At 43.1% G+C, this 13,489-nt stretch overlaps 2 protein-coding genes across 2 annotated transcripts; one reads left to right on the top strand and one right to left on the bottom strand.

Annotated features, from left to right (window-relative positions):
- The first annotated feature begins 652 nt into the window (after positions 1-652).
- Positions 653-4,851, top strand: LOC124699908 (7-methylguanosine phosphate-specific 5'-nucleotidase A-like). Its single transcript, XM_047232135.1, has 9 exons — positions 653-913; positions 994-1,054; positions 1,153-1,285; positions 1,861-1,984; positions 2,730-2,786; positions 2,859-2,955; positions 3,324-3,531; positions 4,317-4,377; positions 4,486-4,851. Exons 1-9 carry the CDS (start codon positions 653-655, stop codon positions 4,537-4,539), a joined length of 1,056 nt encoding a protein of 351 aa, XP_047088091.1. The 3' UTR covers positions 4,540-4,851.
- A 711-nt stretch (positions 4,852-5,562) lies between these two features.
- Positions 5,563-9,239, bottom strand: LOC124703754. The gene is made up of 4 exons (XM_047235981.1): positions 8,523-9,239; positions 7,884-8,036; positions 7,119-7,793; positions 5,563-6,957 (listed from the first exon to the last, which is right to left on the bottom strand). Exons 1-4 carry the CDS (start codon positions 8,916-8,918, stop codon positions 5,881-5,883), a joined length of 2,301 nt encoding a protein of 766 aa, XP_047091937.1. The 5' UTR covers positions 8,919-9,239; the 3' UTR covers positions 5,563-5,880.
- Positions 9,240-13,489: the final 4,250 nt, after the last annotated feature.

Raw genomic sequence — 13,489 nt, forward strand, 5'->3', positions numbered from 1 at the left:
ACGGGCTCGGGGCGTCGGACACCGTATCGGGGCGCTCCGGACAAAATTCGGGTTTGGGGGGACACGGCTGGAACGGTTTTTTGGTCCGGCGCGCCCCAAATTGCTTTGGGGGATGCTTTGGGGGACGCGGCTGGAGATGCTCTAATGGAGCCGACGAAAGATCGCCGGTGTGCCCTCCTCCACCAGCAAAGACCGCCACGGCCGGAGCTAGGGTTCATCGGTGTAGCTTTTCCCTGTGTTCGAGGGTCGCTATTCTATGGGTAGTGCTGCTGGTAGGAGGGTTCACCACCAGATGAAGATCCGCCACCGCCAAAACTTCTCTATTCTATTGCTCGTGTTGACAGTGTGCTTAATTACACTAATTGGCCGTCAATCGTTGCTAAATATCAATTTTGCAACACTTACAACAAAACATGGTGTTTCGTGCAACAAAAAGATATAGTTGTGGTTTTGTGCAAAACTAGCCCCAACAAGTGGTGTTACCTGCAATTACCTCGTTAACTGACGACCAAACCATCGAGGGCCTGACACGCAGCGACGCCGTCGCGGACGACATCATCCTGTCGCCACGCCACGGACAGATTAAGATGGCGATTTTGTTACAGCCCTAGAGGGTAGATAGGTTCGTCTTGCTCCGGCCCACCGTTTCAAAATGCGGCCCATGACGAGCCCACCGTTCCTCTCCCCATCCCCGTCCCGTCTCCTCCGCCGCCTCTTCTCCCGCGCCCCTCGCCGCCGGAACCCTACTACCCCGCCGCCCATCGCTCCGCACCTCGGCCGCCGCCTCTCGCTTCTCCTCCCAGCATCCATGTCCTCCTCAAGTACAAGAAAACCCGACTCCGTCGTCTCCGACGCCGACGGCCTCGCTCGCAAGGTCGCCGCCATCCGCGCAGCCGGCGCAGCTAAGCTACAGGTCCGCTTCCTCGCTAATATCACCGCCTCTATCCATCTGGATATGGCTTCGGATTCCAACAAGGGTTTTCCATTGCGCAGGTCATTGCTGACTTCGACGGGACGCTCACTCGGTACTGGTACGACGGCTCCCGAGGCCAGAGTATGCTCCTCATTTCTGCTGTTTTTTCTTCAAAGATTCTGGAGCTTAGGGTTTCGGAGGATGAATTCTCCCGATGGCATGTTTACCTATCTTTGTAGGTAGCCATGGGCTGCTGAGGCAGGGGAACGAAGAGTTCGACGCCAAGAGGGAGGCGCTGTTCGAGCACTACCACCCCATCGAGATCAACCCCGACATCCCGCTCCCGGAGAAGGCAATCCTCATGGAAGAATGGTAAGCACCGGACACCGGTAGAAAACCTTCCTTCAGTTTATATCCACCTGGTAATGTGGGTCGGATATACCATTTTGTTACAGTGAACCGGTGGACATATTGGTTTAGTACAGACATTTAAATTGGGACCATAACATGGAAAATCATTGCTGTTCAGTTCACAAGTCTCTTGCTGTCAAGTGATGGTGAATGTACAATTGGTCATTCTATATAGCGTAGCTTCCTTGTGAGTTGTGACCCACATAGTTCATCAGGCATATTAGCTTATTCTATCCTTGTTGCATACTATTTTGAATTCTTGCTAGTAGTTAGCAGAAGCCAGTTCATGTGCCATCAATTTCTCAAATAATTCTCTAGAAAAAAAGGCACAAATAAGTTATATGTATTTCTATCTATATATACAACACCGTTTACAACAGAAATGGAAATGTTTCTTATGGTAGTTTTCTTGATGCTTTGTGTTCATGCCATTCATCAGCTGCCTAGTATTACCCCTGCTTTCACTTTTGAATATAATATACATCTCAATTAGATAGTAAGTGTACCTTATGCTCTGATGTCATTACTTGCTACAGGTGGGGTAAGACTCATGCTCTTCTTATTGAAGGGGGGCTCACACAAGAAGCTATAAAGAAATCGGTGGCCGATGCTGCAATTGCTTTTCGAGATGGAGTGGTGGAGCTGTTTGAGTTATTGGAGGTTTTATTTTCTTTTCTCATGTTTGCTTAGCAGTTCAAGTTTTCTGACCAAGGGGGATAAGTATTCGGATCATGTGTAGTAACTTTTTCCCTGGTTATTTTGGTACTGCTTAAGCCTTGGTAGGTACCTATATTATTGTGTTTCATCACTTTTTTATTTTGGTTTCTATCCCCGTGATGGATTTGTCAAATAGGAAGGCACCCAATATTACTCCCGTTTGTAAAGCATTTGGGTGACCATTTTGGATTTTTTTTTGTAGAGCTCATAATTACTTGAGCATGTGTTTGCTGATTAAAAAAAGATTTATAGTCTGTGTTTGTGCTTCTGGAATTCATCTTCTTCTCATGTTTCATCAAGTTTGACTTCAAATTTGAGAAGTATGCTAGTAATCCTGGTCAAGCTATTCCAAGCATTTAATAATCCCAACAGCATAATGGGAACATTCATATAAAAATAAGAGACCTCAAATTATGATTATGTTATATATGTTTCCTTGGTGTGCTTCTTGTTTTTTTACCTCTTCAGTCTTTTTTACCGGATGAATTATCATATGTTTGTTAGTTTCATATATGTTAGGAATGAAGTGATATTATTAGTAGGTCGAGTTGGCTTACCTGTAATTACAACATTTTCGGGAGATAAAAAACAATTAGTTGCTTTTATGATTATATTCTAGTAAAATCATATAAACGTCATATTCCATTAAGACGTAAGTGTTTGATAAAGCCTTTAATGTAATTTTCAGGCTAGAGATATTCCAGTGTTGGTATTTTCTGCTGGACTTGCAGACATAATTGAGGAGGTAAGTTCTGAAAAAGAATGGTAATATTAAAATGAACTTTGTTGCATATGACACGCCTGCTCCCTCTTTTAGGTCTTCCGACAGAAACTCCACCGATCATTCAAAAACATCAAGATTGTGTCCAATAGGATGGTATTTGATGAAGAGGGTCGTCTTGTAGAATTTAAAGGTGATTTTTAATCCTTACGAAGTGTTGATGATTCACAAATTGTTTCTACCAAAGGCTAATGCAGGATAAATGTTGACAATGTCCAACTCACAATAGAATTCTAGTTTCATGCAGTTGCTATACACTTAGCAAATTCAATAATTTATGAAAAAATGTGACATGTGAAATCTCTAAATTTTTGAAGTACAGGATACACTGTTACTTGACTGTATAATTCGACCTTTGTTTAAGATGACCTTTGATTTGTAATTTGTGTATCTCTGTCAATCTTTCCAAACTTGCTTTAACTAATGACTTGCTTGTTTATGTCAAATATGCACTTTGATTATCTTCTCATTACCTCATAAATTAAATGACATCTAATGCAGGGAAGACAATCCATGTTCTGAACAAAAATGAGCATTCCTTGGACATGGCAGCTCCAGTACACAATAGTCTGGGAGATCCGAATGGATGTACTGATGACTATTCATTGGTGAAAAAGAGGACCAACGTGCTGCTACTTGGAGATCACATTGGGGACCTGGGAATGTCTGATGGTTTAAACTACGAGAACAGGATTGCTGCTGGGTTCCTGTAAGTAACTTCCCCATTAGCCTGTCTTTCGCTTGCTTCATTCAAAGTTAGCGGGGACCCAGGAATTACTATTTTTACCATATTGAGAATAACCACACAGGATTTTTATTCCAGTCACATGTATTAGATGGATTTGGTCATTTGGAGTGTACCATGTTTAATTTGAAAGTTTGGGGACAACTCTCGCTGATACTGAAATTTACTTAGCTATTGCGATGGATCGAGTAAATTATTAAACATCACTAGGTTATATGCATATATTTTTCTGGTGTATCTTATTTTTCTATTATAGGTTCCTAAGGGCAAATTCTAGCTTAAATTATCCTCAATTTTCTTTAGCCATGACATAGTTCCCAAATTTTCGGCTGAACTTTTGCCCATTTGTGTTTTGACTATTTTATCCTCAAAGTAGCTTATTCTGTTGACGGAAATGTGATTCGGTGTGTGAACTTAGTTACATATTTGTAGAGTTAGATACTTTGCAAGCTCTGTTATACTGTTTAAGTTTATCTATGGAGAATCTTGGACATGAAATTTATGTCTTTTCTTGTAAAGTTTCTTTGGGGTAATATTAAAGGTGAGCAATCACAGGAAGCACATGTTTGATTTTACTGTTTTCCTTTAATCAATGCAAGCCAAAATTTGATCACATGAGACTTTCATGTGACTAATCAACATTAAGATAAAAAAATTGAAAACCATTTTAGGAAGCAAGCTCCTCTGTTTGATATCTTATCCAGGTTCCTACAGAATTATGTATCAGCTGATAAGAACTGGTTTTGCAGGAATACTAACATCGAGAAATCTCTGAAAGATTACTCAGAGGCATTTGACATTGTGTATCTGGTGAGTATGATTTAGTACAGTACAATTAGTTTCAGTTATCATGGTTATATACCGGATCCAGTGCCCAGTTCTTACGTCGTATTCCTTCAATGATTGAAATGTATGCAGAATGACGCGCCAATGTGGGGAGTTGCTGAGCTTGTGTCTGATCTGTGTCCATAGTCGAGTCATTTTTAGCTGAACCTAGCAGCTCTCTGTCTGGTCCTACTCACCCTGAAACCTGGGGTGTTTTGTACCCAGAACGTGCTAACTTGCTAAGCTTGCTTCATGAGAAGCATTTGTACAGCTAGACGGCCGCCTGTGCCCAGTGATTATGATGCACCTAATTCCCAGGCATGCCAGTTGAATTTGAAATGCCATGATTTTCTCGTGTACTCTCTAATCAAATGAGCTAGGCAGCAGCTCATTTTTCTGCTAATTAATTTGCATCATCAAATGAATCTGATGGTTCTTGATGCCCATGTTACGCGACAAGAGGTCATAGTCGCGGACTAAGTATATCATTATGCCAGCTTTAACCCAGGAAACATTGTGAATGGGACATTCGAATAAAGAGACGTGTATATTATTATGCCAGCTTAACCCCAGAAACATTGTGAAGGGGACATTCGAATAAAGAGACATGTAAAACAAGGGGAAAATAAATATTATACTCCTTGTCCTTGCGCAACACATGCATCGTGGACGCTGATTAGCAGCTGTACTCTGTAATGCGCGTCTGGGATGTAACATCATTCCGGGCTAATGATAGTGTGACCAGGTGTGAACAGCTATGGCGATTTTTCTAATGCTCTTTGTATATTCAGATAAATCAGAGGTTTTTCTAGTAGTGAAAAGTTATTTAAAATCAGCATGTGGCCAAAGGAGTCGCAAATTACAGTTCAGACTGAGATGTTGATGTTTTCTTGAAGTTACCCTGCAAATTCAACAGTCGTTAACAATATCACATGCCTGACCCAGAAAAAGATGGAAGGATGCTTTTCATCCACATTTCGCAGCAGTTCATGTGTCGCATTCACTGAATATGTACTTGATACTGGTGACAGGTTGGTTCTGATCATCCAACGTGCCTGGACGATACTGCAATACCGCATCAACAAGAAGCTACAGTACTCTCTGGGCAGAACAGACTCAGTTGTTTCCAGAGGCAGGTAATCAGCATCACATGAAATTGCATGCAGAAACTTAATTAACATAAGGGCATTACTCATTGATTAGTAGTACAAGGTTACACATGATTACAGAAATCAGTTGGTTAATACATGATAGGTAGGAGCAATCGCCTCTTTGTACAAAATGCAGGGAAAATGCTCTGATACCTTGAGGGACATCTATACTAGCAGGTCATATTAGACATTAGATGAGCACAAACAAAAATGGAAACAAATTCTTTTGAGTAGGTTTCCCTCCATATGCGCTGGCCCAAGGAAAAAAAGAAGCTCTTCAAGTTGATGTCGAGCAGGATGTCGTCAGGTCTCAGCCAACGTAGTGGCAACTGGCAAGCTATGCCACAGCAACCGCATGTGTTAGGGCCACTTCCATGGCCGGTGGTGGATCAGGCCAGGAGAACTCAAAAGGGGCTTCAATGGCGAGAGCTTGAGGGGGCGAGGAAGCCTCCTGTGGGGATGCTTGGGTGTAGTGGAACTCGATCTGGAGGCGGTGGTGCAGTGGTGTTGATGCCATCAGCCCTCTCCTGATGTCGCCCTGCAGCTCCCTGATCGGTATGGCCGCCAAGAAACTCTTGATGTATTCTTTGCATGATTCCTTGCCCTTGGAAACAAGTATGTTCTCTTCAATGTCATCTTCGCTGTCCTGCCCAGGGGAGGAGCTCCCTGAAGAATCCTTCAAAGGTCCACTAGAGTCAGGGCTGGATGTTTTCTTTTCACCAGATACATTGTGGATCGTGGTGTTGTTGTCAAACTTCAAAATGTATGCCTGGTTGCATCCTTCATAGAACCTTTCTCCAAGGGTGTCGATGATGTAATATGCATCACGCTCAACCTTGAGGAGAAAAAAGTGGTCATTCCAGCTCACTATGTATAGGTTAGGGTTTTCACTGGATGAGAACTCCGCTGCCTGACTGATCTCATCCCAGATGTTATCAAAGGACATTGCACCATTTAGGAAGTCAAACCCTCTCATGTCATCAGCCCCTTCAGGTAGGAAGAATCCAATAAATGACTTACTGGGGGAGACTGTGAGTGGGCGGATCTTGGCATGAAGGACAGTCTCAAGATCGAAATGCTTGTCAGGAAAAAGCTCTCTGTATGTCTTGTTCTCGCAAAGGTTTCTCCACTCCAGTGATCCTTCACGGATCAGGTTATCAAACTGCGACTGGATGGGCATCAGATCCTGATTAGCTTGGAACCAGTCTGCGATAACTGCCACAAGTGCCGTGCATGCACTAGCCCCAGCAGCTCGCTCACTTCTCTGGTCGATCGATGCAAAGAAAACCTGGGAAGAAAGCTTCATGTGGCCATCACGGCTAAGCACCTCCTTTGATTCCCAATTCCCCACAACAAAATTGTCATCGCCGAATTCTGACATCATACCATTAACTGATCCATTTTCACTCGAACCCTGCAATTGGTAGATGCATTGATCAGAACAACATCATGGGCATAAAAAACAACAGTTCTGTGATATACAAATAAGCCACTCTTTGGGGAAGTACATGGCCAAGCACAGGATACTGATTATTTTTTACAATGCAATGAGAGAAAAGAGAAAAAAAAATGTACCTCTGATCCATTGGAAGGTGTTAGCAGCCGACGATCAAAGTCAATATCATCACCTCCCTCTTCTCCATTTGCTTTCTTCAACAGAGGTTCGCCTTTAGCCTTTAATGACCGCAAACTCAGCTTCCTCTTTCTCCAAGGAAGGATACTCCGCTTGGCAGCAGGCAACACAGTTTTCTCAGCAGTTGATGACTGCGGTTCCTCTACATGGTAACCGGCATCAGATTTTCGGTGACTATAATAGACCCAGTCCTCATGATCGCCATCAATCGTTGCATGTGCATGAACTAGGCCACCAACATGGTTGACAGACTGCAGAGAGCCATAACTGAATGACTTCCTGATGGTTGGATCTGCAACTTCATCTTCATGTGTTCTATCATCCAGATCTTCATCCACAGGCTCAGTACCATATGGATATTCAGCACCATCACTGTGAACATAGCAATTATCATCACTGCCTTCATCGCTCTGGAACGTCTTCTTGGACCTTCGAGTCGACACCATATCCTTGAGGATTTTCACCTTCCTCAGCCCAGCTTTAATGACTGAGCCCTCATCTTTTCCTCCAGGCAGAGAATCACAAGACGATGGAGATAACGGAGTGGCAACAGCAGATCGTTGCGAAGCATCGGAGGTTTCTTGAAGAGCTCTCAGTTCCACCATACTCAGAGTGAGCTGCAATGATCAAGAGGATTTCAAGGTCAGACCAGACGTCAATTAAAAGGAAAATCGTTAACTAGAGCTTGTTGTTCATCACAAACTCACATGAAGCGATGGAGCATACTCAGGTGTACCACTTGGCACAGACAACGGGAGGATTATCTCAATGTCCTCTTCCGCTGCTGCTGCATAATCAGCTAGGCTAAGGGAAGCAGTCCCCAGAATTGTTGGTTTAGTCTTTGGGCCTTTGTTCATGTCCTGCCACGAGGGAAAGAAAAAAAGAAGGCAGGTCAGATTTTCTGCAGAAGTCACTCAAGCTGAGAAAAAGATGAGGAATGGTTATTTGAGCGTCAGAATTATGATACAAGTATGCTCACATAGAAAAGCAAGCATATGAGAGTATGAGACCGTAATACTATTACAGATAAAGATGGTGCCTATCTTCAGAAGATGTAATGTTACTATCATATTAACAGCAAAAATACAGTTGCATGTTATGGTTGATGGACTGGCATCCAGCAACTACTAATATCCATTCAACTACTCATATCCACTGGCATCCAGCAACTAAACATACCCAATTCAAGCAGTTGGAAAACATCAATTGGTCCAGAGACGAGATGATTCAACAGATCGCCAAAAAAAAAAAAAGATTTGAGCAGATGATACCGACTGGCAACAGCGCAAAATAGGAATACAATTAAGGGTAATTCCAGGAAATAAGAGAGGAGGGGGGATGCTCACGGTGAAGACGGTGAAGGCGAGCTCCCACGGCTGGAACGCCGCCGCCTCCCGGTGCGACGCGGCCGCGAGCGTCACGACGCTCTCGAACTCCTCCTCCCACGCCACCGCGCCTCTAATCTCGCAGGCGTCGTCGGCCGCGGCATCTGGGGCCGGGGCCAGCTCCTCCTCCCGGGTGCGGTTGCGCCGCACCGCGCGCCGCAGCGAGCTCAGGCCGGACGCCCTCGGCCCCTTCCACCTCACCTCCGCCGCGACCATCTGATTCGCGGCGGTCCCCTCCAGCTCCTGCTCCGTGGGGTCCGCTTGCGGCGGCAGCCCCTCCGCCCGGCGCACGACGAGCCGGACGCGGAACTTGCGCGCCGCCGGCGGGCGCGGCCACCGCATCATCCTGGCCACCATCTATCAGAACCAAGCCGCGGAGGACCTCTCTCCCGAAGACCGGACAAACTACGCCGCTCGGCTCCGCCCGGCCACCAAGACCCGACCAGAATGCCGGATGAACAGTCACACCCAACCCGTGTGCTCCGAGACGACCAACGACAAGAAGATGTGAGCTGGGGGAAACAAAGTAGATCCTAGGACGCGGCTCGGCGGCGAGATCGCCTCGGATTCGAAGCGGAGGAACGCGCCAAGACCGGATTTTTACGGGTATTTCGCTCGATTTGTTCCAACTGACTCCGGCGGGGAGAGAGAGAGAGAGGAGATGGTGGATGGAGAATGGGGAGCGGAGACAGACGAGGAGAGAGAGACAAGCGGGTGTGGGACATAAATAGGGAGAGAAACGTTGGGGGAGGCGCAGGTGAGGTCAGTCGGTGGGGCCCACCTTTTGTTTCTCTCTTCTTGTCGGGGTGGGCCCCACTCTGCCGGCTTTTCTAGTCTAGGCTGTCATTTTTACCCGTACCATGATTTTCGGTTCTGTTTGTTTGCTTATCTTGGCTCGTTGAGATGATGAGGTTTTGGTTAGCTGTTATTCGGCTGGTATTTAGGTTATGGTATCCAATGATCACAATAACAAGAAACTGTAATTAGATAAGAATTTCATCATGCCATTGAATTTGGTAATGTTATTGTTTACGAGGGAGACTATCTAGAATGTTGCTCCAAGCTCTCTTTGAACAGGTTCGGCGCATGGTGGAACCGGACCTGGAAAAGCATTCATGGACTTGCCCTCACGTCATAGGAGCATTGCTTGGAGCTCCTCCACGAGACAATGTGGATGATGCCGTGAAGGGGCCTCGCCACGAAATGTTACCACCAACCGATATGGTGTCGACATAGCATAACATCTAAGCCATCGACCCATCGTAATGAAGACGCCAGGTGTGCCTCTATCCGGTGGGGGTTGCTTTTGTTTCTCTCTGCTTGTTGGAATGGGTCTTGTGTCGGCTTCTCCACATTGTCATTTTTACGGGTAGCATGATTTTAGTTTGCTAATCTTCATTGGGACAAAGTTTTGGTTAGTTCTGATTTTTATTTTGGTTTATGTTATTCAATTATCACAATAATAAGAATATATATTTAGTTAAGAAGTTCATCATGACATTAAATTATGTCACGTAAGCTAAACATCAAAAAATAATTAAACCCCAAGGAATTGGCTTACCAAATAAAAAAAAAGATATGTCCTATATATCTTCACTAGGAGAGTATTATCAAGCCAACTATGAGCTGCCACTCTATCATGACATGTAACACAAGGGATGCTCCTTTTTGCATCTTCTTCATAAGGATTAAACCCCACAATAATAATAATGACATTAGAGATACTATCCATAGTGTTGCTCAGAATCGGTTAGAAGCTTTCTTTGGACCGGTTCACCCCATGGTTTGGACTTGGAAAAGGCATTCATGAATTTTCCCTCACGTCACAAGGACAAGGCTTGGAGATCCTCTAGAAACAACATGGATGACGTGGCGAAGGGGTTTCGTCAAGAAATGTTGCCATCATATGTGGTCTTTCCACCAACCCATGTCATGATAGATAAACATGTACGCAATACGCCGCCACCAGGTGTGCCTCAATCCACGGGTAGTACATAGTTAGCCTCACGGTATGACAAAAAAAGATCCATAGATGATTTAAAAATATCTGATTAGCCAATGCAATATGCGTGTTAGGACAATGCAACAACACTACACCCACCGATAAGAGAGAACTACAATGTGTGGATATGTTCCGGTTGGTGTTGTAGGCTGGCTCTCACAAAAAAAAGGGAGGGGAACGTTGTAGAGCAGCATGTGAGGTCAATGCATCGAGGTTTCCTTTTTTATTTTCTCTACTTGCTAGAGTGTGCCCTTTCGTGGCTTTTCAATGCTATCATTTTCACCGGTAAAATGATTTTCATGTTTGTTTGTTAGTCCTTATTTTGATTCCTTTAAAATGAAGTTTTGAGTAGTGGTTACTTTACTAATTTTTGGTTTGTGTTATGCAATAATCGCAATAATAAGAAATTATTGCATTTAACAATAATGTTGCATTAAATTTGGTCATGTAAACCCCATATGAAAAAGTAATTACTGATCTATACAATCTTACAAAATAAAATTATGTCCTATATATCTAGATCGAGAGAGTATTATCAAATCAACTATTAATTCTTTGAGTGGCCACACTATAGTGACGCATAAAATGATTCAGCAGAACTAAATCACATAGTAATGCTACCTTTTGCAAGATAGACTATCTAGAGTGTTGGTCAATTCAGTTAGAAGCTTTCTTTGAATAGGTTCATTGTATTGTTGAACTGAACTTGGAATAATAGGTTCATTGTATTGTGGAACTGAACTTCGAAAAACATTCATGAACTTGCCCTCACAAAAGAAGAACGAACAAGTCTTGGTGATCCAGAAGAAAATGTGGATGATACGCTGAAGGGATTTCCCCATGAAACATTGCCATTATTTGTCATATTGCCACCAACCAACAGAGTGTCGTGATAATAACATGCATGCCATCACCTCGTCGTTATGAAACCCTCCAGGTGTGTGGTGTGCCTCGGATGGCTCGTGCAGTATGAGTGCACTAAAGTACGTAAGGCTGATTCTCGAATATATATCCGATCAGCCATGGCAGGCAATTGTGTAAGAACAATGCAACAACACCACGTCCACCGTAAGAGAGGATTAGAATGGATGGATATGTTCCAATACCGGTATTGTATGATTGATCGTTGTAGAAACACGGTCTAAGTTTTTTGGGTATTATTTACCTAAAATTATAACTTTGATACGTTTTGTAAGAAATTTTAGGTTTGTGTGTTGTTTGATCCAGAAAACAAGAGTAACATGGACAATAGTGTTCTGAAATAATTAGAACCAATCTTCTCTTGTTTTTTCCAAGAAAATGTTGAGCAAATACCCGATAGAAATCAACAGGTACCACTTGCACCTATAATAGAGCATCTGAGTCAATGTTGACGCCGAAAAGTATTCATGGCATGACCTTGGATTTTTTCCTTGGACGGTACTGATACATCAACTATGCAGTTAAATAAACTTTCACATAGAATTTTTTTGTGATCAGTTAATTAGGAATATGCTTGATAAAGAAGCTTATCTTGCAAATTAACCGCATAGGTGAATCCATCTTGCAAATTATCTCTTCTTTATGGAAATCGAGGGGGTATATATATTCGGTCTGAGACAATACTAACAACTCATCTAAATAAAGTTTGAGCTGCCACACAATTGTGATACATAGATGAGGGATTCTCCTTTGCATATGATTCAGCGGGATTAAACTCCATTTTTTTAAAAATCTTTCTTTGTACTAGTACATTGCATGGTGTAAGTGAACATGGATAAGCATTCATTAACTTGCCCTGGCGCCATAAGAACAAGGCTTGCGGATCCTCCACAAGGTAATGAGATGAAGGGATTTCCGGTGGCAATGTTGCCATCATATGTCATCTTGCCACCAACAACGTCGGGATAGCATGACATGTGTGCCACCGCCTCGTCGTTGCGAAAGCCTCTGGGCATGTTGTGGATGTCTCTTGCATAAGAAAACAAAAGAATGTAAGGCTGATTTTAGAATATCCGAGCAGCTATGGGAAGCGGCGTGTTAGAACAATGCAACAATACCACATCCATCATAAAGGAAAGGGGTACAAAGGGTGGATATGTTCCAGTACCGGGTGATTTTTTTCCAATAAAGGACTTTTTTGATAACTAAGATGCACACAACCATCCAAGATGTCCAAAATAAAAGAAAGCAACAAAGAATACCAACACAAACGGTCTTGAACAACAGAAGGTAAACTAGATATGAGGAGCTGCTATCCTGCGATTATGCACCCACCCATTTTGGGTAATAAACTCCTTCGTCGTATCCTCCAACAATGTAGACAAGTCCGTAAAGAGATCTCAATCCGCCGTACGCTGAAGCAACGACCATGAAGGGAGCAAATTCCCACCGATAGATGACTTGCATAAGAGAAGAATTTGTATCATTAAAAACCTAGTTATTTCCACATTTCTACATATCCAAAGCGACCATACGACTGCAGTCACTTTCACCCTGATAAGTAGCTTAAACCTAGAATCCACTTCGTTTAGCCAATTACCAAAAATATTTGCAGTATTTCGTGGCGGATATATGGTAGAACCTATCTAAATGATTGACCATATAGATCTAGCAAACCGACTCAGGAAGAAAAGGTGTATTATTGTCTCATCTTCATGAAAAAAAATACATTTATTACATCCAAGCCAGTTGCGTTTAGCAAGGTTATCTTTAGTAAAAATAACATCACATCTGAGATACCAGGCAAAAATCTTAGTTTTTAAAGGTATCACAATCTTCCAAATGGACTTACTATTTAGAACCGATTAAAGGTTCGATTAATGTTTTGTACATAGTCTTGGTATTTTGGGTATTCCAGTACCGGGTGATGTAGGTTGGACCGGCGAATAAACACGGTCTAATGCTTTTGGGTATTATTTACTTAAAATCATAGTCTTGGTATTTT

Source organism: Lolium rigidum, chromosome 3 (assembly GCF_022539505.1).
Source record: "Lolium rigidum isolate FL_2022 chromosome 3, APGP_CSIRO_Lrig_0.1, whole genome shotgun sequence".
NCBI classification, from domain to species: Eukaryota; Viridiplantae; Streptophyta; class Magnoliopsida; order Poales; family Poaceae; genus Lolium; species Lolium rigidum.